At 42.3% G+C, this 26,138-nt stretch overlaps 1 protein-coding gene across 1 annotated transcript; it reads left to right on the top strand.

Moving 5' to 3' along the window:
* slc22a23 (solute carrier family 22 member 23) lies at positions 1-26,138 on the top strand (the record flags this gene model as incomplete). The annotated part of the gene is made up of 10 exons (XM_083887529.1): positions 1-429; positions 3,640-3,743; positions 5,109-5,263; positions 16,978-17,170; positions 17,369-17,496; positions 20,125-20,227; positions 20,391-20,617; positions 22,560-22,592; positions 24,241-24,364; positions 25,718-26,138. The coding sequence occupies 10 exons, from the start codon at positions 1-3 to the stop codon at positions 26,136-26,138; spliced, it is 1,917 nt and encodes a 638-aa protein (XP_083743655.1).

The following is a 26,138-nucleotide window of genomic DNA, read 5'->3' as shown; positions in this document are numbered from 1 at the left end:
ATGGCAGGCGGCCGGCCGGAGGAGGCGCAGGACCACCCGCCAGAGAACGGCTTCACTCCGCTGGAGCACCCGGTTCCCCGGCTGCTGCCGCACATCGACGGCTCGGTTCTGCCGTCTCTGGGCGGCTTCGGGAAGCACCAGAAGCAGCTCGTAGTCCTGACCTGGATTCCAGCTTTGTTCATCGGATTCAGTCAGTTTTCGGATTATTTCCTCCTGGCTCAGCCCACTGGCACGTGCGTGCAGCCCCTCGCCAACGACACCAACTGGACCGCGGCGTCCGCGCCGGTCACCGTGGGAGCGCTGCTCCATCTCAACGGCACCGACACCGGGGAGGGGTTCGGGGAGGGCGGCGGTGGCCCCTCACTGTGCGCCTGTAAGGAGTGGAGGCTGGAGCTGCAGACGGGACTCAGCCAGAATGTGGTTACCAAGGTAACGGGAGAGCAGCAGAGATCATCATTAAGATATTCACTTTATCATCATTGATCCGAGTACTAGTTAACAAGTTACCCACTGACCTTAATGGCTTAAACACGGACCTTGTCAAGACCGTAGTCCAAAACCTGGTCCTCGTGAAGCAGAACCTCATATCTGAGGGACTGGTTAAGTTTGAAAGATGTTAGTTATTATTAAATTAAGGTTAAGTTAAGGTTTAGTAGTAGTAAATAAGTAAATAAGTCAATGTAGTGTACTCACACGCATTCCAGGACCATAGAGAACCTGGTCCTGATGAGGCAGAACCTCATTTCTGAGGGACTGGTTAAGTTTTAAGTAACTGTGAATTGTGGTTGAGTTAAGTTTTGGTTAAGACATTATCTGGTTATGGTTTAAGTTAGACTGTCCAAATGATTAGAAGTCAATGTCGTGTCCTCACATGAATTCCAGGACCAGTCGTCCTCATGGAGACGTGGAGACCCTGGTCCTCATGAGGTAGAACCTAATTTCTGAGGGACTGGTTAAGTTTTAAGTAAATGTGAATTGTGGTTAAGTTAAGTGAAGGTTTGATGAAGACATTAACTGGTTGTGGTTTAGGTTAGACTGTCCAAACGAATAGAAGTCAACGAGATGTGTCCTCACACAAATTCCAGGACCAGTTGTCCTTGTGGAGACATGGAGAACCTGGTTTCTGAGGGACTGTTTAAGTTAGAAAGATGTTAATTGTTGTTAAGGTTAAGTTATGGTTTAGGGTTAGACAGTCCAAATAAAAAGAAGCTCTGTGAGTGTGACACTCAGGGCTCGCTCAAGTATTTTTGTGAAGTTTAGAGTTTTAGTAAGGGTATATATATATATACCACAATAAAGTAGACTTTTCCACAGAATTTCAAAATAAAAGCGCATGTGTTTATATGGAACGATATATAGCTCACAATTAACGATGCGAGATGAACCGGTTACTAAAAACACACACACATAAATAACTCGAATGGCAGGAAACATGAAATCGATTGGACTTTGGGACCTCTGGCTCTCATTAAATATAAACTCTACTCTGATCACAGTATACTACTTTATTTTATTTTTTATTTATTTCTTTATTTACTATTATTTCTTTCAAAGTGAACACTTAGGGATCAAGGCGACAAATGACAGTGGTTTTATATATTCGTCCACTCAACTATGCATCACATGATCCTGTGTCTGTCAAATACGATATTGAAAACGTCCCATATTTATCTACCGTTTAGCTTTGATAAATGCAAAAAACAATGTTTTTTTACATATATTATATCAATATATAAAACTTTATACATAATGTTATCTTCATTTTATGGATCAAATAGGTTTTGCGGCTCCAGATTACATTTATTTGGGTGGAAAAGTGGCAAAAATGGCTCTTAAATCCTAAAGGTTGCAGACCCCTGGTTTAGTGGAAAAGGGCCATAATAATGATGTGGATGTGCCACTGTGTCTACATCACTATTTGGATTCTTCTGCTTTTGTATAAAATGTCAATAAACTCATGAGTCCATCAACCAGCCCATCGGTCAATACAGCTTTGTCACTATGAACATGTGTGTGAACAAAGTGTCACCTCCTGCCTCCTCCATCCATTTTGTCTGTGCTCAGTCCGCCGTTCTCCTCTCTGCTCTGCAGGACAGGAGGAGGCTCAGCGAAGGAGTAAATCATTTTTTAAATAACGTCACTGTTTCGCCGTGGAATTGCTGCGTCGGAGTTTCTTTCTACACTTTCAGGGTCACAGACGCAGCAGAGAACACAATGTGCTCCCACATGTGTCCTTGGCTGAGTTTCAGAGCTGCAGTGTTGTAGTGTGGTGTGCACTGACCCATGGGCTTCGAGGAAAAAAGTGGAAAACTATTGATCTGTATCATTGCAGACCAACGTTCTCTCTGACCCTCTCACACACACACACACACACACACTCACAGTCTGGTTTTCCATGACTTCAGAGGACATTACATTGACTCACATTAATTTCCTGGAGACTTAGTTTGTCTTCACCTAAAAATGTAATCTTTTTGTCCCCATAAGTCCTCATTATATCACTGTGTGAACAGATGTAGGTCCCCACAACATGAGCAATACACACACACACACAGGTTTGTGCAGCTTATCTCCTCAGGACACCGTGTTCATTTCCATTCCCACCACCGAGGACTTACTGATACAAATTCAACTATAACTATAAATTGCTTTAATTGTATTTAGTTGTGTTATTTACTCCCAAACCAGTAAATAACTGGTTATATGTCCCCTTTAATGTGATAACATCAAACACAAACAACGACATTGCATTTGCTGCCAGACTAGTAAAACTCTTGAATAGATTTGGTCAAATTTGTACTAAACGTGGAATCTCCAAAATAAACCTACAAAAAACACTATTTATTATATTGTATAAGAATTGATCTAAACATATCTACATTTCTTTAACCCTTCTGTTACCAATCCTGTCGTGGACAAGTTTTGGCATGCATACTTCTCATTACCGTAACTCCTAGACCTCATGTGCAAGTGGTATTAGACGGATGGATGGATGGATACCGGAAAGCAGAGAAATAGAGCTTACAGTAGAATCTCTGCGGAACGAAAGTCCAATCACAGACAAGATTCACCAGTGTGTGACACATTTATAACATCAGCTTATTCCTAAACGGTTGAATTACTGCCGGATATCGAAAGTGAACGTTAGCTTGGAAAAAGCGGCAGAATTAAGTCACTCAATGAGCATTTTTTGACAGTTCTAGAGCCATAACAATCAAGATAAATCCAGGCAGCCTCATTATCCTGATGGTCAAAAGAAGGTTAAGACTCAACCTCAACAAAGTTTTGACCGTAACCAGTTAATGCCTCACACTAACCTCAACAAAACCACTATTCTGCCTTAATCTGAACCAGCTCCTCAGAAATGAAGTTCTGTCTCATTAGGACGTTTATGCCAGAAAATGTCCAAAAGTACACACTCTTTTTATTCCAATGACATTTGAATATTTCAAATGCAAAAAGCAAAAGCAACGAGTCGGAGAACAAACACGTTTTGACAGTGTTCTGACGGTTCCTGTTGTTTCTGCGCAGCCTTTCGTATTCCAACCACTCACAACTCATCTTCCTTTCATATTGCCGGCAGAGATTTGCTTCTGAAAAAGTTTGTTTTTGCTCTTTTCCCCCCTTCTGTTTTTCCAGTGGAATCTGGTGTGCGACTCTGCCTGGAAGGTGCACATCGCCAAGTTCTCTTTGCTGGTGGGCTCCATCTTTGGCTACCTGGTGATGGGCGTCATGGCTGACTGGTACGTTGCCTTTCAAAGTCATTCTCCAAACAACAACCGAGTCAAGAGTCTTTTCATGTTTTTCTCAAAAACCTTTGTGGAATCAAGCTTTGTGGAGTCAGTCAATCAAAATTGGTTTTAAAGGTTATTTCCAATGTTTTTATGGCTATAAAATGATCATGATAATGTCGTACTGACAAAAGAAGTAGTGTTTTTGTGAATGTCCGAGCCAAATTTCAGACGTTCAGTAGTTTTAGTCGGCATTTTATACGACACCAAACGACAGTGTCCGCTCGTACTGTACGTACCGCAACACAATTTTCCAAAATGGACACAATTTTTTTATTCAAACTGAGCCAAAATTAGTGATTCTGTCCGTTAAACAAAATGGTATCTGGTGTTATAAATCAAGGTAGAAGAAGAAGTTCATTTCCCCATCGGCTTTTATTAAAACAGAGTTCTTTCGGTGTCCTCACAAGAACCAGAAGACTGTCAACTTTGTATGAACGCTCTATGGATTCATTCTACAGGGATCATCACCTATTGCCAAGGCTAACATTTAAAGGTGCATTATGTAATAAATCTAAAGCAACTGGCCATAAAATCCTCCTAATATGTCACAGAGACTCAGGAATAATGTTCATATAACAAACTGAACTCACCAACAACAACAGTACAGACAAAATATTTGCATTAAAAAAAATATTTTGCAGACTGCAAATCATGTTTATGTTTTGAAATCATATTTTCACGTCATGTGGCGCCACCTACCGCCGTCTACCAATCATTGCAGTCAGTAGAGTCTCAGCTGCCGAGCGACCACGGTTTGCCAGTTACGTCAGAAAACGAAACCTAATAGACCTTGGTATTTTGAATTTGAATGTAGTAACTGTTTTTGGCCACATTCTTACATCACCTTTAAACAATTAAAGCACCATCTTTCATCAACAACAACATTAACTATTTTTCTCCATCCAGAGACAATAGTCATTTCAAGCACGGCTAAGTGAGCGAACACGTCTTGGCCCTTTAAGACACACTTTTGTCCGTTGCACTCATTGTGGTCCCGTCTGCAGCCTGCGGGCCGCCTGAACTGCATCGTGGGAAAGAAAGTCCCCGCATTGTATTTGGGCTCAGTTGCCATGGAAACAATGTAAAGAAATGTGCAGGGCAGGGGGGGCGGGGAGGTTTGGCTCTGACCTGACCCACTGGTCAACCCCCCGTAATCCAGGAAATTCACAGACTCTGAAGAAGACAATGGTGGGAATGATCTCTTTCACACGACTGCACGTGAAAAGCTTCCTCCGTCAGTTGTCGTTTGTTTTGACACATGTTCACTGCTCTCTCTGGCTCTCGCTCACTGTCTTTTCCCTCTCGTCTCTGAAGGTTCGGTCGACAGCCCGTGTTGATTCTCTCCGTGCTCTTCATGCTGGCGTTTGGTCTGAGCGTCGCCTTCTCTGTAAACGTCACCATGTTCAGCACGTTGCGCTTCTTTGAGGGTTTCTGCTTGGCGGGCCTCGCTCTCTCCCTCTACGTACTCAGTAAGTCAGAAAAGTTTGCTTTTCTTGCTCTTATTTCTTTGTGCTTTCTCAGTTTCTCACTTCAAACCACCGGGTGAACCAAAGTGCAGTGCATACAATACACATCGTCAATAAGAAGGCTAATGAAGGCCACATAAAGGCCAATAATAGACGACGACAACACAAGTCCACTCCACACAAGTCCATGAGTCCACTCCACTCATTCCACAAGCTTGGTCCCCCCTAAGGGCCAATTCCAATTCCTATCTTAACCCTCAAGCTCAACCCTTAATCTTAACTGGCCCTCAAAACCAAGTGTTGAAGGTTATTTTGTCACTGAGAAATGGGAAACCCCTTAAATGCAGATACGTCTTCAGACTGTAGGGGGCAGAATAATGCGAAAGCTGCGTCCAGTCTGTCAACTCCAAAAAAGAAGAAGAAGAACACATTTACGTCACAATTATTTATTACGATCCGTTTTTCAGTCAAGTTATTAGGTTGTCAGTTAGTTATAAGATGATACTCATACAAATACCACAACCACGGACATATTCAGCTGACAGTGACCAAACCCCACAGCTTATTGAAAAGTAAACCATAGCAAACGATCGCTCGTCCGCACCGGCTGGCTATTGACAAAAGATTGTGAAATTAAAATAAATGTTACGCAACAATGACGTCAGTAATCCATAATATGGGCCTAAACTAATATAATACAATGGTTTAAAATAATTAATTTGTAGCGTACTTGTTTTGCTGCTTTCGGCGCCATCTTTGTCATGTCAAAACACGCAATGCATTCTGGGTAACCCTTGCTCCCAAGGGTGGTCTCGGAAAATCTCAATATTGAGGGCGATACAGCCCTTAAACTCGCCCCTCAACTGAATTTTTCTGAGAAACGGGACAGCACTTGCACTAGAGGGAGCGCGCATTTTTGAGATTGAGGGTTAAGCAAGGAATTGGAATTCACCCTAAGCCTCAGCCTTGATTTTTGGATCTGCAGATCTTAGTGACCTTGAGGGGAACATAACGCTGGAGCAGATCACAAAGATAGGTAGGGGCAACATTGTCATTTAAAACACAACCATTAATACGTGAATATAATGGATTACTGAACGGGAAGTAAAGTGAATTATTCCAGAACACAGTTTACTCATGCACAATCAATCAAGTCAAGCTATGATTGTAGCTCAGCTACGCCGAATCGATTTATTAAATGAAGTGTGTCCACCTCCACTCCATTAGGGGGCAAAATGCTGTAAGCATGTTCAGCGCCATTCAAAATCTTTCCATCCATTCTACCATCCAAGGACTTTGTTTGAAAAATCTGCGTTTTAGGCTGTAAAAACATGGAAATGTAACAAAATGATATTCTACTTCAGTTTTAGAATCAGTTTTCAGTAAACGCGACATTGCTTCAGGAAATGTATTCATTCGCACGAAACCCCCCTCCCAAACCAACTCTACTGTAAATGCTGTAGTACATATGCCAGGTCCGTATGTGGTGCTGTGGCGCTGCAGCTGAAATACAACAAAACCGGAAAATGTACGACTTTGATGTTGCTCATACAGCGTGTTTCGAAATAAAGAGATATTCGATACGACGTTTACAATCACAGAAAACTAGAACCGGACCGGAAGCAGTAACAGGCTTGGAGTTGCTGTCTGGAATTACCAGAGACTTTAATTCCCCCCTCAGTGCAGACAGAGGGGGGGAACATAGTTAGCCGTAGAGCTCTTGTAGCAGTTTAACATTATTTTAATTGTGAAGCAAAGTACCGTCACCCCCACACATTCCCCTCTTACCTCTCTGCCTTCTCTTTCAGGCAGCCAGAGATTAGTCATACATTATGCGTGAAGCCAGGGGGGCTTTGAGGTGGTTTTTGTGCCTCTCAGTCAGGGGTCTCAGATGAGTCTGAACTGCTTCTGAGAACAAATAAGCAAAAGTTTAGGCCTGAGCCTACGGGGCCGTCTGCTCCAGACAGACACTCCTGAGAATTCAATTTATTTAATCATTAGGTAAATGACAACATGCGTTCAATAAACAATCATCCAAACAAAGAGAGCTGCCACGGAGGTTCATTACAGCTAATGGTTTGGTCTATTTGGTGTAAACTGTTTTGTTTTGTGTGCTAGCATGCTAACACCAGCTCAGTTGAGGCTGATTTAAATGCGTTTATTGCTAATTAGCACACGTTAGCTAACCATCAGCGGGGTCGTACCTATGTTCCCCGTTTTTCCCAAAAAAGGTCCACTTTGTATGTGACAGGGGAACATAGGACCCTTTTTTTGAAAAAGGGTAGGGTTAGGATTAGGGTTAGAGAAAGGGTCCTTTGTTCCTCGGTCACATACAAAGCGGGGAACATAGGACCCGGGGAACATAGGTACCGTCCCCCATCAGCCATCTTAACTCACGGTGTTGATATAGATAAGTGTGGCTATGACTGTGGCGGCGTCTCCGCCGCGCAGTTAGCAAGTTCTGCTATGTACAGAACAACAACTTTATTACATTTCCACTTAATTTACATCAACCCGTACGTTTCTATCCGCACATTATGTCTATGAGCTACGTTTGTAGCTGAACGAATTGTGTTTTGCTAAAGTATTTGGCATGTTAGCATTAGCATTTTGAGCACCATTCTGTTTTCTTATCACAGTGGAAATATTCAGTTCATTGAGCAAGCAGAGCATAAACCTGGTCTTCGTCTTTAAATTCACTGGTCTGGATTCTCTCTGGGTTTTTGTTGTTTTCTTCACTGATTTTTTAATTTCCTGGTCAAAGCCCGGGTTTGGGAATTGTGGAGCATTAGCACTTTAGCATGTATTCATGCAATAGTAATTAAACTCAATCGCGTGTGAAATTTTACACAACTGAAATTATCTTAATTGAATTGATTTAATTTGTCAAAGTCGGGCTAACATTTTTTACATGTCTCTTAATAGTCATGTTTTATTCAGACAAACAAATTCCTTTTTGTGACCTTGTAAATCAGCAAGTTACAGTGACATCAGTCAGTAAATTACATATGATTTAACAAAAAAGACTGTGTTGAAGTGGTCCTTTCTCTGTATTTATTTAAATCTCAAATCAAATGAGATTAAACTCTATCTAGACACATTCAGGCTCCATTTCTTAAATTGACGATACGTCTCTCCCACACACAGACAGGTCACCGACGCTCAATTAACAAGCACTTGTAATAAAAAACAGTTTGTTTGCATGCACTTTGAAGTGAAAGGGGGGGAATAGGTGTGGATGAATACAGTAGGAGGGAAACAGCTGCGAAACAACTCACTTTCAAGGTGAACATTTGACACTCACTGTCACATGAGTCATAAAGACATCCTTTGAAAATAAAAGCTGAATTGCAGCATCGCTGAAACCTCATTTGCAGTTTTTCCCACGACTCCTCTGAACACGACAGATTTGTTTACCTCGTTTCTCCTCGACTTGTACAAGACTAAGCAGCGCAGCGACGTCTCGCTGATGTGCTGCTGCAGGACGGAACAGAACAATCGCTCTGTACTGTGGCAGTGACACATTGTTTTCGCTGAGTTGGCTCCGTGCTCGTACATTTGATCTGGAAGGAAAAGAACAGTGGTGGGTTTGAAGTTTGAAGTGCTGACCTTCAACTTAAAGTTCTTCTTTTTCCCCCAAGCAGTTTTGTTTTGTGAGACTGCAAACACATCGTTTAAGCAACATAAGGGTTTATTTGATTGAGTTATGGCATTAAAAAAAAAAAAAGTTTCTAATTTGACTGCGTGATGGCTTTGACCAGCAAACATCAGCAGACGTTATGAGACGTTAGAGCTCAAACTCAAGGCCCGGGGGCCAGATGTGGTCCGCCAAGTCATGTGGCCCGCGAGTGATTAATTGGTCTTAAATATCTGTGCTAAAATAGGTCTATGCTGCTTTAAGGCGTGCGTTGACCATAAACTACATTTCCCACAATGCACAGCGGGCCGGGTTACATCGATAATGTATCATATTTGTAACTTGAATAATTAATAAATACATAAAGTTATGTAGCAATATGTTACTGAGTAGTTACCTTTAGTTTACATTATATTTGGTTACATTTATTCTGTATGACAGTTGCATCTACTTACAAAAAGGACTAGAATGGTTTATTAAATAAGTAACTACAATTTGACAAATATAAGCCATAAAATTACAAATGCACAAATATACATAGAATTATCAACATATGTATTAACTTAAATACAGTGTACACCTTTTAAATGTGGAAATACAACAGAAGACTATGTATTGAACCGATTATATCATCCCTGTTGAAGTTTTTGTACATTAACCCCTTCAAACATGACCGCAAAGCCTCAAAATTTGTTTCATATCACATAGAAATCATTAAAATTTAATTTTTTGTCGGGTTAGGGTTAGGGTTAGACAAAAACAAGATATTGGAGTTTAATTTCCAGGTCATTTCATACAATTATGGACCAAACGATTACTCGATGAATCATTACCCTGGAAACAACGGAATTACGAGTCAGTCTCATGATTTATGGATACATTACATCTGAATATACTGTAGCTGGAAGAATGCATTGCATAGAGATTATGCAGATTATGCATATATATATATGGCAGCATATATATGTGTTGTATTACTTATGCATTTGCTGTGCTTGGACAGTTTTATTATCATTTCTGCAGAATCTCCCAGAGAAATTCTCCCTCTGTCAGTTTCCTTCCCTTCTTTCACCCTCTGTCACTGTGAAAGCAGGTCTGAGTCTCTATTTTTAAATCCAGCAGCTCTCTCTCTCTTGGTCCTTTTCCATTTCCAATCCTCTCCTCTCCATTCATCCCTCTCTCTCTCTCTCTCCATAGCCTTTCATTACTACAGGCAGTCATTCTCTCACTTGCTCATTTGAAACCTCTCTTCGTTCAGTTATCTCGCTGCAACACTCCTCGCATAATAAACCCCACTGACGCTTTTTTTTTTTTATATTGCTCCGCTAATGTAAATGTGTTAGTGTTAATGCGGGTGCGTGCACATTTGTTTGCTGCGCTGATTCTACATGGGTCTATTATTTTGTCATTTGGCTGCTTCCTCTGGGCTGTTTTCCCCCTTTGATTTTGTCTTAGAAAAACAGATTGAATCCCATTTTACAAAAATTGTGGCTGCCTGCTGTTTGTTTGTTTGTTTGCACTCTCCTGGAAAATATCTTTGTACTTTGCAACAGAATTTACTTTAAGAGAGAAAGTATATATAGATTCCCTCTATGATTTGAGTGATAAGGATTCACCCACTCGAAGGCTGGAGGTTTTCAGGAGGATATGGCAGCTGTTGTCAGCTTCACTGTGCATAAAAAAATAGAAACATGTCAAACCAGTCCTGCAGAATATTCTACTTAAAAAAAAAAAAAAAAAAATGAAATGTGTATGACAATATGAACGATTTCTCTCTGGTTTTAAATAAGTTAGTCCGAATATTTCTGGTAGGCTATCAGCCGAAGAAGCAGAGATGTTCTACAATCGCTGTCTGCAGAAGTTTATTGACGAATTATCGGATTTAGCTGATGCCGTGCTACACTTTTGTCCCCTCGAGACGCTGAAATTCAAATGGCCATGTTGACTCCTTAAGGGCTAAATGCTAAAAGACACGGTCAATGTTTTCACTCAATATCAGATGTTTTAAAGGTGCCATATGTAAGAATGTGGCCAAAAACGGTAACTACATTCAAATTCAAAATACTGTGGTCTTTTAGGTTTGGTTTTCTGACGTAACTGGCAACCCGTGGTTGCTCGGCAGCTGAGACTCTACTGACTGCAATGATTGGTAGACAGCGGTAGGTGGCGCCACATGCCAAAATATTTCAAAACATAAACATGATTTGCAGTCTGCAATTTTGATTGACATATTTTCACTGTACTGTTGTTGTTGGTGAGTTCAGTTTGTTATATGAACATTATTCCTGAGTCTCTGCGACATATTAAGAGGATTTTATGGACAGTTGCTTTAGATTTATTACATAATGCACCTTTAAGGTGCTTACATTTTAGCAAACGTTGTAAGTGACGCTCTGTGCATATCGTCAGTTAGTACCAGACTTCGTTCATCTCACCAAGAAGCATCAGGTCAGTCTGAACAATCCCATTTTTGGCACTACCTTTTTTTGTAAAAAAAAAAACTCTAGAAAGTGTAGAGTCCAAATTTCCTTTAATTTAAATCTGAAAACATCCTTACAGACCACAGTTATAATCATTTATGGTGCGCTATAGTTCTAGACAAAGTCGGAATTTCCGAGTTCCCAGTTGCGCGTTTCAACTGGAACGGATTTCTAACTCTGAAAGTCAGAGCGATCTCACCCCAAGATAGGATTCCAAGATGGCTTCCACTCACGTCGGTGAATAGGTCGTCTAAACTCCGAAAGAGTGAGAGCAACAAAGGCTTTCCTGCTAGCGCCCTGCGCTGTTTTTTCTGCGTGACCAAGTTATGACCAAAGTGGCCTGGAGAGACAGTGGTGACCAAACAAGGAGCTAAAATACTTGCCTTTATACTCGGCTCCTATAATCTCAACTGTTGCTCGAACAAGAACATAACGAGGGCTCAAATCTCGTTCCATAAATCCGCAAAATGTGTCCTATTATCTTCATGTAGCCTTGAAATTCTCCTGCTGTTCACCACCAGGATAGGCGGAGTATTAAGCCCTGTTCACCAAGCAGAAAAAACATTTCGGCAACAGAAGAAATAGTCAACAAGGATAGCCTTCCGTGCCTCGACCTGGTGACCCTAAAACTTTCATCTGTGAACCATCTTGTTCTCTTCTTCGGTAGGAATGTGTTGCGTTCAGATACAGATACCGCCACACGATGGTGAAGTGAGATACTACAGGACCGTGACGCACGAGTATAGCAGGGGCCTTGAGGTAGAGAAGGCAGGAAGTTACATCGTTGGCTTTGTCGCAAAAAAAACCCCCAGCATAGCACGTGCAGAATGCACAGAGCTAGAGCTCGCACCAACTAGCCAACACCTAAATTTGGTCGGTGATGTAACTTCAACTGTAAACGCCTAATGCTAACAAGCTGAAAAGAAGCATGTCACCACCTAGTGTAGTGGAGGTGGACATGCAGTAGTTGTGTCCACAAATAAATTCTCCTCTCGAGCTTTTATAGACCGGGACAAGGACAGTTGAGTCAGTCGAGTTAAACGGCTTCAATCACAGCTCATCTCAAGCGTCTGTGGAGACACACTGAGCCTTTTCTTTACGTCCTCAGAGACTTTCAGGTAACGACAGTAACACTGACAGTCTGTCGTTGTGTAATATGAGCCGGGGGCCGCGACGACGACGACGACTGCTGCTGACTCAGCCGAGGCAAACTGCCGCGTCGTGCCCTTGTCAAACCTTTTTTAAATCCACCTCCACATCCTCATGAAGACAAAGAAAGGTTATTTCGATGATGAGGTGACGAGGTCGACTCACACATCAATCATCTCGTCCCAGTTTTCATCTATAAAGTAAAAGTCAACGTTAATCCTGGCGACTTAATCGTGTTTACTTGCTTTTCAAGGACAGTGAGTGATTAATCACTGTGTCAGTGTTACACGTCTCTCTGTCCATTTAAAGTGCACATTTCACTCCCAACAACTCCCATCCTCACACACAGTGAGAGGCTGTCACTCTGAACTCATGCTGTTTGAAAACCAATCTTCTCTCCTCGCTGTTGTCGTGCCCCAGGCAAGGTTAGCAAGGGAACAGTGTGTGTGTGTGTGTGTGTGTGTGTGTGTGTGTGTGTGTGTGGGGTGCTGTCAGCCATTTGTCATCGCAGATCTGCTTGGCCATTGTCTTCCCTTTGTTTTCACCTCCCTTTTATCCCATTCTAAGGTTTTTGTTTTTGCCAAAACTCTCGGCAACTGTTTGCTCGCAGATGTGAAGCAGAGGACAGAGGAGGGGTGGTGAGGGTGAGGGCGAGGGAGGTGGAGAGAGTTGGGGGATGGTGAAGGGTGACGGAGCCACTTTAGCCCAGATAAGCAAAGAGCAAAGAGTGAAGCGAGGGTGGGGTTGGGGTTAGGGTTGGAGGAGGAGGGGTGGGGGGGGGTGTTATCAGGCCACAGGGGGAGCAGTGAGATAATCAGCACAAGGAGAATCATTCTCCACTCAGCTGGAACAAAAGGTCCTCCAGTGTGTGTGTGTGTGTGAGTTACTGATGTTGTGGGGACATAAACCTGTTTACACAGCCAAATTATGGGGGACAAAAAGCAAGTCCACATAATGTAAATGTTTTAAGGTTAGGTTGAGATTAGGGTTAGGATTAGGCCAGTAGTAATTATGGTTAGAGCAAGTCTCCAGGAAATGAATGTTAGTCAATGTAATGTCAATGTTTTATGGACATAAATGACACCGTTTTGGTGAAGCTGTCCAAATGAATAGAAGTCAATGAGAGTCCTGAAAAGGATAGCTGCACAAACCTCTGTGTGTGTGTGTGTGTGTGATCCATCGGTATCGACTGCTGTAGACAGAAGCGCCACAGAGACGCGGCGCTGTGTTGTTTTTCTGGGGGCAAACAGGGACACAGCAGCAGTGGCCGTGCAAAGCAAACACACAACGCATGCAGACGAGGCACCATGGCGCACTACCAACAGCTGCCACTCGGCATCACACACTTTATGCTCCGATCGTCTTCAAATCGACGTCCGGTGACGAAAAAGCGAGAAGAAATCGCCGTGTTTTGTCATCGAATCTAAAGCCGCTCAAGGATGTGGATGAGTTGCAAAATAGAGCAATAATTACGTTTGAACAGCGCTTTAAAAACAAGCTTTTAGACTGGACTGGAATCACTTGATTTGGTGCGAAGTTTTGACCGATGTTTTTCTTTTTCACGCATTGTTTTGAATGAGCATTTAAACATTCAATGGTTTAAATTTTGCTGATGTAAAAAAAACCACACAAGATATTGACATTTTAGATATAAATTCCACAATCACTTTTCAAAATAAAAGCTGAAAAACTGACAATGTTGGTGTCACCCAAATCTCTGCACATATGTTTGAAAAACACTCACACACTTAAAAAAAAGCAGTCTTTTAAATCCCTAAACCTACCAGGACCTGTCCACATACAACCAAAAAGCAGAATCACACAGGAAATAAACACAAAAGGAGAACGTTTACGACTCTTACCTGGAAGAGACAAGACCTTCAGAACAAAAGCTACACAGAGCGAGGGAGGAGATAATGAGACACAGGTGAAAACAATTAAGAACAGGTGTGTGTGTGTGTGTGTTTTTAAGCGAGGAGGCAGAAAATAAAACGCAACACTACAAACTAAAACAGGAAGTGAGCTCGACGAGACAGTGTTAAACCCAGTTAGATGTCAGATTATTGCCTGGGGAGATGGTGGTGACCAAATAAGGAGCTAAAAGACATTCTTAGAAATAAGGGTTCAAAAAGGGTCCACACAATAAGTGATAACAGCAGCTCATAACACTCTTCAGTTTCTTCTTCTTTGGTATTTTATGGCAGATGGCATCTACTAGGCATCTAACAATTCAAAAGACCAAAAAGAAACAAGATTATATTGGGAAAGTTGGCTTTAAAAGTCTTTTTTTTTCTCTTTCCTGACTTTCGTTCTTTTTCCTCATCTTAATAATTCATCTGTCTTTGTTATTCCCTCCGCCTTTCTCCGCCTCTCTCTCTCTCTTTCACTTGACTTGATTATCATTCCCTCTGTGATCCCACTGATTAATTGAGGGAAGTGTCATTTGTATTCCACCCCTGTGTTCTCCGCTCTCTTTACCGTCGTCTACAATGTAGAAGAAGTGTAGTGAAGTACACCGCGCCAGGTCGAGCGACTCGGTTCGGGCCCTCCCTCCCTCACTCCCTCACTCCCTCACTCCCTCACTCCCTCACTCCCTCGCCTGTTTCCATCTCACCCGCTGACAATGGTCACCTTCAAAAAGACCTTGCCATATGGACCAAGCCATCTGGACTGTACCATAACACAGGCAGTAGGGGAAGGCAGGAGGGGGGGGGGGCATATGGAAATGAAGCAGCGAGACGCTTTTAAGCGAGCAGCTGAAGCGTCCTCTCAAAAGCCTTCAACACACACACACACACACACACACATTCTTGTACTTGCTGCATACTGAGGACCGGCTTGCTGACAAAGTGAGGACCAGCATTTCCACTTTATAAATCAACACAATTACAAATATCTACTTCATGAATGACATCTACAAAGAACAACTGGTTGCAGTACAATAACATGTCTGCAAGTGGAGCCCCAGAGCAAAAAGGGCTGGAATTTTTTTTTTTTTTATATTATTATTTTTAGTCCAAAATTTGACAATACCGACATACTATACTATGTCGTCTGAAATTTGAATAAAAAAATTTATGCAAAATCTTTGGTCCAAAATTTTACAAAACGTCATACTATGTCATCCAAAATTTGATTTTTATTTTTGACAAATTCAGAATAGCATGTTGTGAGGACCGGCCAAAATGTCCTCACTTTGTTGGTTAAAAACCCTCACAGGTCCTCAGTATGCTTCAGGTACAAGAACACACACACACACACACACACACACACACACACACACACACACACACACACACACACACACACACACACACACACGGTCTGTCTTTAAGTTTATGAAGAGGTCTGGTGTTAAAGTGGCCTCTCTCAGGGGACGCATCAGCAGTAACAGGAGCCCTCAGTGGTCCAGAGAGGAAATTCAACACTGGCTCCACCATTAAACAAAACACACACATCACACTCTTCCAGGCCATTAGTGCCGCAGTTAAGTTTATGACGGTGATTAACATCCCCATACACTACCGTTTGTAGAAATGTCCTTATTTTTTGAAGGAAAAGCACTCATTTTTCAATGAATATATCATTAAATGAATCATAAACACACTCTATACATTGTTAACGTGGTAAACGACCATTCTAGCTGCAAACGTCTGGTTTTTAACCCTTTAAGGTACTACTCAAACACTTTAAGTCACTATATCTCATTGAAAAGTGCATCAAGCTGAACTCACTAACACTAAATGAACGTGACTTGTTCCGAATGTTGTACTTTATGAATTATGCAAAGCAGGTTTATTATGAACAGACATCTCAACCGTTTGGTAGAGGCCTGTATCTAAAATATTGTAGGGTCTAATTAAAAAAAAAATATATATATATATATATATGTATATATATACATATATATATACAATGATACACTGCGATCTCGTGATGGTGCCGTCACTTTACGGGTAACGCAATCGCGATGCATTGTGGGAAATGTAGTTAATGGTCAATGCATGCCTTAAAGCAGCATAGACCTATTTTTGCACAGATTTTTAAGACCAATTCATCACTCCCGGGCCACATAAAATGACGTGGCGGGCCACATCTGGCCCCCAGGCCTTGAGTTTGACACATGTGTCTTAAAGGGTCATTGGAATATGTACATAGGTGTATAGAGGCCCATTTCCAGTGTTCTAATGGTACATTGTGTTTGCCAATCGCGTTAAAAGGCTATTGGATGATTAGAAAACCCTTGAAAACCCTTGTGCAATGATGTTAGCACAGCTGAAAACACTTTTGCTGGTTCTGTGACGATTATTTCTTATCTTGTCAATGTCTTGACTATATTTTCCAGTCATTTTGCAACTCTTTTGATGAATAAAAGTGTGAATTTTAATGGAAAACACTAACGCTAGTGTACGTGCGGCATAAATGTGCGATTTAACTGTCCTGATTGTTAGGGATTGAGCTGTGTTTGCCGGCCTGGCGCTTCTCCATGACGATGGTGGCCAGTTTCCTCACGTTGGGCGGGCAGCTCCTGATGCCGGGGGTGGCCGCGCTGTGCCGCCATTGGCCGCTGAAGGACCGCGACGACTGGCAGGTGCTGCAGATCGTCATCATCAGCCCTTTCGTTCTGATGCTGCCCTACGTCTGGTGAGTAGCTGTAGCTCTGAGGGAATCCACAGCAGAAGGGTTGGGGGGGGGGGGGGGGGTTTGGAGGCTGGCAGATTCTTCTCGTACAGTACACACACACACACTGAGCTCTCTCAACTTACAGAACAATCATTCCTTTCTCCTCTTCTTTGTCTCTCCGTCCCTTCACGTCGCTGCCTTTCTTTCCTCCTTCTGCAGGATTTTTCCCGAATCATTGCGCTGGTTGCTGGCCACCCAGCACTACAGGAGGTCCAAAGCCATGATGCTGCACATCGCCAAGAAGAACCAGGTTGACATGGAAACAGAGCCCAGTGGGGTTCTGACAGGTGAGGACAGCAGCCTCCCAAATTTGACACATTCATCTGCTTTGTTCACATCATTACGCAGATGATTTCAATTCATCTTCCATGTTGTGTTGCAGCGGCTGCTGTGGTTTTACTTTACACACCGTGCTTAGACCATAAACTCAGCATTTTCCAGCTCCTTCAAAAGATGCGATGATGTGATTATGATCAAGAAACGTGAGCCATTCTTCCCCAGTAGATTATATATCCTATCTAAACCCTCAATCATAGGGTGAATTCCAATTCCTTGCTTAACCCTCAATCTCAAAAATGCGCGCTCCCTCTAGTGCAAGTGCTGTCCCGATTCTCAGAAAAATTAAGTTAAGGGGCCAAGTTTAAGGGCTGTATCGCCCTCAATATTGAGATTTTCCGAGACCACCCTTGGGAGCAAGGGCTACCCAGAATGCATTGCATGTTTTCACATAAGAAAGATGGCGTCGAAAGCAACGAAGCGAGTGTGATACAAATTAAGTATTTTCTTTGTTAATAGAGATATAAAAATGATGAAAACCATTGTATTATCTTAGTTTAGGCCCATATTATGGATTACTGACGTCATTGTTGCGTAACATTTATTTGAATTTTATGATCTTTTGTCAATAGCTGGCCGGTGCGGACACACGATCGTTCGCTGTCAGCTGAATATGTCCGTGGTTGTGGTATTTGTATGAGTATCATCTTATAACGAACTGACAACCTAATAACTTGACTGAAATAAAATAATAAATAAATAATCGTGACGTAAATGTGTTCTTCTTCTTCTTCTTTTTTGGAGTTGACAGACTGGACGCAGCTTTCGTGTTATTCTGCCCCCTACAGTCTGAAGACGTATCTGCATTTAAGGGGTGTCCCATTTCTAAGTGACAAAATAACCCTCAACACTTGGTTTTGAGGGCCAGTTAAGATAAGGGTTGAGCTTGAGGGTTAAGATTGAGGGTTAAGATAGGAATTGGAATTGGCCCTTAACCCTCAAGCTCAACCCTTAATCTTAACTGGCTTTCAAAACCAAGTGTTGAGGGTTATTTTGTCAGGATTATTTATTACGATCCGTTTGTCAGTCAAGTTATTAGGTTGTCAGTTAGTTATAAGATGATACTCATACAAATACCACAACCACGGACATATTCAGCTGACAGTTACCACACACCACGGCTTATTGAAAAGTAAACCATAGCAAACGATCGCTTGTCCGCACCGACCGGCTATTGACAAAAGATCGTAAAATAAAAATTAAATGTTACGCAACAATGACGTCAGTAATCCATAATATGGGCCTAAACTAAGATAATACAATGGTTTTCATAATTTTTATATCTCTATTAACAAAGAAAATACTTCATTTGTAGCGTACTCGTTTCGCTGCTTTCCGCGCCATCTTTGTTATGTGAAAACACGCAATGCATTCTGGGTAGCCCTTGCTCCCAAGGGTGGTCTCGGAAAATCTCAATATTGAGGATTTTCTGAGAATTGGGACAGCACTTGCACTAGAGGGAGCGCACATTTTTGAGATTGAGGGTTAAGCAAGGAATTGGAATTCACCCTTAATTTCATTACTTAATTTAGTCTTTAATTGTAAAAGTCATGTCACATTGTGCAATGGCAATGAAGGATTCTCGTTGTATCCTGTCTTAGAGCTCAAGGTGGTGTGTTTTTAAAGAGCTTTTCTGCTAATTTCACAGAATATTCCTGCATTTTTGGAGCCAAAAATAGCAAATGGTTCATCATTTGTGGCATCAATAACCCGAAGCATTAGTTTAGGTTGTTTAAAGTGTGGTTTTATGAGGTCCTCACACTTTTACCATCATGTGAAAACAGCATTTTCTAACTGGAAACTGAAGTTTCTGTTGCTGTATGTCAGCGTTTTTTCTCTGCTGCCAGTTCAAACGTGTTATTTTGTGACTTCAGTGGTTGAAATCCTTTGTTCGAGCCTCTAGTTAAGTGGCTAAAATCATTTTTTTCCCTCTGATGTACCTGCTGGCAGTGAGTGACCAGCTGGGGCTCAGGTCGCTTCTTGGCAGCTCGCCGGTTTGGCACAATTGGCAAAAGTCCGAGCCAACAGTGAGCGATCCAGTCCAGACTTGGTATTAACATCCATCCTGAATAATCCAGCTGCGTGCAGATCATGCTAAGCACAGATCAGAAAACACTTTACACCTCATATCTCATCACAAAAAGCCACGGTCAAAGCTGGAACAAAAACGTGAATGTAGGATTTTGGATGTGCAGAACCCGTAAAAGGTGTTTTTATGTCTTTTTATGTGAGTCACGTAAGGACCGATGTTAACACTCGGTCTGAACAGGACCAGTGTCTCAGTAGATCCTACAACCACACAACAAACACCCTGAACTATCCCTACAGCTGTGAAAACTGCTCTCTCTTACAGTAGAGAACACATCTTCCCCCCGTGTCTCGGTGTATAATTTATTGCTGCTGCAGCTCCCTGTGGTCTGGCAGACACATAAATGATGAGGGATCTCCTGTCTATGAACAGCCCCCCCTGCAGCAACGTTAGCATCTCTGTTGCTCAAAGGTCACTCAGCGGCCGGACTCTCATTAACCTCTATGAAAGACAGAGGGCCTGAAGGAATGCGTTTCATGTTTCCCACCAGAGCTGGAGCTGGAGCTGCACAAGAGACCCCAGAGGACCTGCATTGTCAAGATGATGAGCACCAGGAACCTGTGGAAAAACATTGTGGTGCTGTGCGTCAACTCGTGAGTGTGTCGCGCTTTCGCAGCTCGGCTTGTACTGTTCCTTTTTTTCTAATCAAAGCCAACATCCGTTGTGTTGAGGGAGCATGATTTACGCCCTGTGGCATGTCTCAGGTACCACGTCCCTGCCCGTTGTCTTATTGTCTCCCCGTGTGCCTTTGTGTAGCCTGACAGGTTATGGGATCCACCACTGTTTCGCCCGCAGTTTGATGGACCCAGAGGCCCAGCCCATCGCTTTGTGCCACGCAGACTACTACACCATGGCCGGCATCGCTGTGGCGACCTGCCTGGCACTGTGCCCCGCGGTGGGGCTGATGGGACGTCGCGGAGGACTCCTCACCTTCATGATCATCACGGCTCTGGCGTCGCTGCTGCAGCTGGGTTTGCTCAACTGTGAGTAATCGGCCGTTTTACACAATGAGAGAAAGCACTCGGAGCTTGTCCAGATCTTGTAAAATGTTCAGGACTGAATCCGTCCTAAATGAGCAGTGGTAGTTTCACGTTATTTTCTGCTTATCAGTGCTCGTAAATTGATTTATTTGCAGCCAGCGTCTCAATATTGCATGATTTCTTGTCTAAAATGTTTGACTCTATCACACGCAAACACAATGACAGCATATACATCTGTACAACTCGATAAAAGGTGGTCACAGCAGGCGTATTAAGTGACAGCAGATGTTAATACCAAGTAAGAATGAGGCCAAAGTCTGCATAAAAAAAAAAACAGAATTACAGCCTATACTAACATACATATACTAAGATATCAACTAAGGTACAATATACAGGACCGTACCTATGTTCCCCGGGTCCTATGTTCACCCCTTTGTATGTGACCGGGGAACATAGGACCCTTTCTCTAACCCTAACCCTAACCCTACCCTTTTTCAAAAAAGGGTACCATGTTCCCCTGTCACATACAAAGTTGGGAACATAGGACCTTTTTTGGAGAAACGGGGAACATAGGACCCGGGGAACATAGGTACGACCCCCAATATACTAAGAAAAATACTTTGTCTGGCTGAAATTAAACTAAAGTGAAGTGGGGCTAGCACACCCAGATAACGCGTGTTAGCTAGCCACGGCTAACACCCAGATCGAATACAAGTAGCCGGTACACAGAGGAAAGATACAACAACAACGACAAAAATGTGGAAAGATTTAGGTCAGTGCATTTGTTAGAGACTGATGTTATACTCCGTTAGCTTAAAGAATTTAATATTTTAAAATTCATGTACAGTAGGAAGGCTAGGATGGGGCTCGACATGCTAACAGCTAGCTGCAAGCTAGTAAGGTGACGGGGTCGTGCCTATGTTTCCCTATCGGGGAGCATCAGAGCTTTTTTTTTTTTTTTTTTTAAATGTCAGATGTTCCCCATTTTTCCCAAAAAAGGTCCTATGTTCCCCACTTTGTATGTGACAGGGGTTCCCCGGGTCCTTTTGGGTGAAAGCGGGGAATATCGGACACTTTTTCTTAAAAAAGGGTTCTATGTTCCAACATAGGACCCGGGGGAACAAAGGTACGGCCCCATCTAAAAAAAAAAAACACCAGAGAATTTCATTAAAATCTTGTCTTTTACTATTTGATTTATGCTGCTCACAAACACAGACAAACACATCCAAGAGCTCAGCCTCACAATGGTTGTCAAACACCAGATTATTAGCATCACAATCGAGCATAAAAATCACAATGAAGGCAAAAGAAAGTCCCATAAAGGTCGTCGTGTTTGTTCCGGTGTACTGATAAAAAGGACATACTGTACATGTGAAATGTTAAGGAAATCCCTGTTGGAGGCATGTTGCATAACAGACTGATGACATTGAGCAGAAAATCAGAGTTACATAATAATCACTTTACATCCATGTGTCATTATATCAGTGCAGATTAATTCTCCTCATCCCTCAGCTTTTGACCTACATCTGCAGTCTCTGTCATTGAGTCAGGCGTCAGTGGTGAAACTAAACTGCAGCGTGGGGGTGATTTGAGTCAGCGCTGCTCTGTGTGTCTGTTGTACTGAGTAAAAGAGCTGCACGACCTTGACAGGTACAGTGATTCATAACGGGCCGTTAACCGTGTTTTTCCACTGGGAAAATGTGTTGAAATTGCGATCGAGGGGCATTTTCTCAAGTCTGTGAGCGATTAAAACTCATCTGAGGAGCAACATTTGGGCTCCAGTGAATTCAGAATTTCCAGATATATCTGTTTTGCCACATATTTTGTCTTTATATATAATTATCTTTCAGTTTGGATGCCGTTCTCATATTATGATGTTGATTATTTTTGCAATTAACTGTGCGATATTTTCTCCTCTCCTCTGTTGCTCGCAAATGGAATCCAGTGATTGGAAAGTACAGCCTTCGCCACGACACAGGTACGAAGACGTTATCTTGTTTATTACAGTTTTTCTCCATTGGTTTGGCTCATTTCTTGAAACCGAAATGACATTCTCAAAACTCTAAGATTGTTTGGCACAACAGTCTTACAGTTCAGCACAACACCATGGTTCACCTGCAGAAGCTCATATTTCTCCCAAAACAGTTCACTCATTTGTCAAAACTACATTTCTTTCTCATATAAATAGTCAGTGCCCCCAAAATCCATTGTCCCTTTGGCATTGTGTAAGCACTGCAAGTCAAAATGTTTAGATGTTTTGTCACTTTGGAAGAGGAACATTGAAATATCCATCATGTCCACCTCTCAGTCTTAGCCCAGTCCTTCATTGACAGTGGTTACTGTAATAGTTTTTTGTCCAGCTAACAGAATACAATTATGTAAAATACTGATTTTGTGCCCTCCAAGGTTTGACATCACACATTGCACTCATACTGCCAAGGAAATTGTAACCATTTTTATTCACAGATATAAACTAACTTCCATACATCAGCGTAAAAATATATATAGTATAAATACAATATATACAATATACTATCATTCATATAAACACATAAACAAAATAAAGCTGGAGATTCAAAACTAACATTTCTTGAGGGAATTTCTGTTTTCGCCCTCCTGACCATCCACACACTGCTGTCTGTCTGGCCACAGATTCTCATCCACATCACAGAGTATATTCTCCTTTGTGATGCAATGAGGGAATAAACAGCGTGAATGTCCAACCATCCCCTGCACTGATCTCCTGTAATATCATCACATGGAGCAGGGACCTCTGATTTTGAGCCTCATTCTCATACACTCTCTATCGCCAAGCAGAGAAAACTCTTTAATAGGATTGAGGAAAGTAGACTAAGGTGGTAGGAACACCATGACCATCCTTGATGAGTAGTGAACCAGGATGTGATGAGTGGGGCCATGGAGGAAATTCACATTGTCCCACACAAGTGCATACTTTGGTAGGTGAGGCCTGACCAGACCTCTCATTTTCAGGGATCAAATCAGAATGAAGGTGGTGCAAGAAAATTAGGAGTTTCTGTGTAATTGAGGTCAAGGTCAGGTGAAAATAGAACTTGGCTAACAAAGGAGGAGTTTCACACATCTCAGATGACCAATCAAACAATATGTGTCAATTATGATAAATGTATGAAATGTTCCAAGAGATTCATATATGATATTCATGGTATTATATTCTTGACTAATTTTGACAATTGAACAGACTCTTGTGCAAGTGATGACTTACATAATGAAATGATGCTGACATGTTTTGCAGAGAACAACCATTAGACTGAGACTTCGACAATCAGTTTAGATCAACAAGATCTATTCACTTGGAAACTGTGCTAAATGAAGGCTAACTGTGCTAACTGTGTGCTACAAGTACTTAATCATTTGCAAAGATGTCTAAGACAATTGCAATTTGATAAATGAGAAATGCAATTCTGTTGTGGACAACTGCGAAGTGGTTTGGAGATTTGTCCATGTAGTTTTGAGAATGTCATTTCTGTTTCAAGAAATGAGCCAAACCAATGGAGAAAAACTGTAACTGCATGATGCCATATTTGAGCCCCTGGCTGAAATGTTTGTGTTGTTCGATTGCTTATGTCTTGTCGCCCTCTGCTGGACAGTTCTGCGAGACACCCTGAACAGGAAATTCTCGGTGGCGTTCTCCATCATCGGGATGTTCTCCTCGCACGCCGTCAGCGTGCTCAGCATTTTCTTTTGTGCTGAAATCACTCCCACTGTCATCAGGTGAGTCTGGACGCTGAGAATTACTATTTATGTCTTTACGTTCACGTTTACTCTCATCTACATCCTGGTGTAAGTGTAAAAATCTGTGTTATACACTAACGTTCAAATGTTTGGGGTCACCTATACAATTTATCTGTGTTCTCCATTAAAACTTACATCATTGCACAAGGATTTTAAGGCTTTTCTAATCATCCAATTGCGTGCATAAGTTAGCAGGAGGTTTGATATTTGCTGGATATTAATTTTCGAAAGACATTTTCTCAATCGACAAATAGACATTTTCTCATTCTGATTGCTGTAGTAGTTGCCAATGGTAGACAGCTACTTACTACAGGTGACGTTTTGTTGATATCTGCCCTTATTGTGAAACAGTATGAAATTAAATATTTAAAATATTAACCAAAAATCAACAACAATATATTTTCTCATTCTGATTGCTGTAGTAGTTGCCAATGGTAGACAGCTACTTACTACAGGTGACGTTTTGTTGATACCTGCCCTTATTGTGAAACAGTATGAAATTAAATATTTAAAACATTCACCAAGAAACTTCACCTGTAGTAAGTAGCTGCTCACCATTGGCAACTACTACAGCAATCAGAATGAGAAAATGTCTATTTGTTGATTTTTGGTGAATTTTTTAAATATTTAAAGGTGCCATATGCAAGAATGTGGCCAAAAACGGTTACTACATTCAAATTCAAAATACCAAGGTCTTTTAGGTTTCGTTTTCTGACATAACTGGCAACCCGTGGTTGCTTGGCAGCTGAGACTCTACTGACTGCAATGATTGGTAGACGGCGGTAGGTGGCGCCACATGCCAAAATACGATTTCAAAACATAAACATGATTTGCAGTCTGCAAAATATTTTTTTAATGCAAATATTTTGGCTGTACTGTTGTTGTTGGTGAGTTCAGTTTGTTATATGAACATTATTCCTGAGTCTCTGTGACATATTAGGAGGATTTTATGGCCAGTTGCTTTAGATTAGATATCAGATATCAACAAAATATCACCTGTAGTAAGTAGCTATCTACCATTGGCAACTACTACAGCAATCAGAATGGGAAAATGTCTTTCGAAAAAGAAAATCCAGCGAATATCAAACCTCCTGCTAACTTATGCACGCTTCATCCAATAGCCTTCTAACGCCATTAGCAAACACAATGTACCATTAGAACACTAGAAATGGGCCTCTATACACCTAGTACACTAGAATTGTCGTTTACCACATTAACAATGTATAGAGAAACTTTTGAACGGTAGTGTACATAACACGGAACCTTTGTCCATTGGTTTATTTGGATGCACCCTGGCTCTTTGTTTGACCGCTGCTTCCTCTCCGTCCACAGGGGCGGAGGCCTGGGCCTGGTCCTGGCTAGCGCCGGCTTCGGCATGCTCACCGCTCCCATCATGGAGCTCCACAACCAGAAGGGCTACTTCCTGCACCACGTGATCTTCGCCTGCTGCACGCTGCTGTGCATCATCTGCCTGCTGCTGCTGCCCGAGCCGCGCGGCCAACCGCTGCCCGAGAGCCTGGCGGACGGCGAGACCTTCACCCGGCAGACCCTGCTGCGCCCCGGGGAGCAGCACCTCCTCCTCGCCAAGGGCGACCGGGACTACTCACGGGTCCATGACACGCCGCTGCACCTCTCGGCCACCGGGGGCACCACAGTGGCAGCAGCCACCGCGCTGGCGGCCGTGCCCGCGTCGTACGCCCTGGCGACTGGCGGGGAGGTGATTGGGAATCACGCCATAGCCAACGGAGTCTGA

This window comes from Microchirus variegatus (assembly GCF_963457635.1).
Source record: "Microchirus variegatus genome assembly, chromosome: 4".
Taxonomy (NCBI): Eukaryota; Metazoa; Chordata; class Actinopteri; order Pleuronectiformes; family Soleidae; genus Microchirus; species Microchirus variegatus.
Note: the sequence above shows the minus strand (reverse complement) of the source record. Positions and strands in the feature narration are given on the sequence as shown.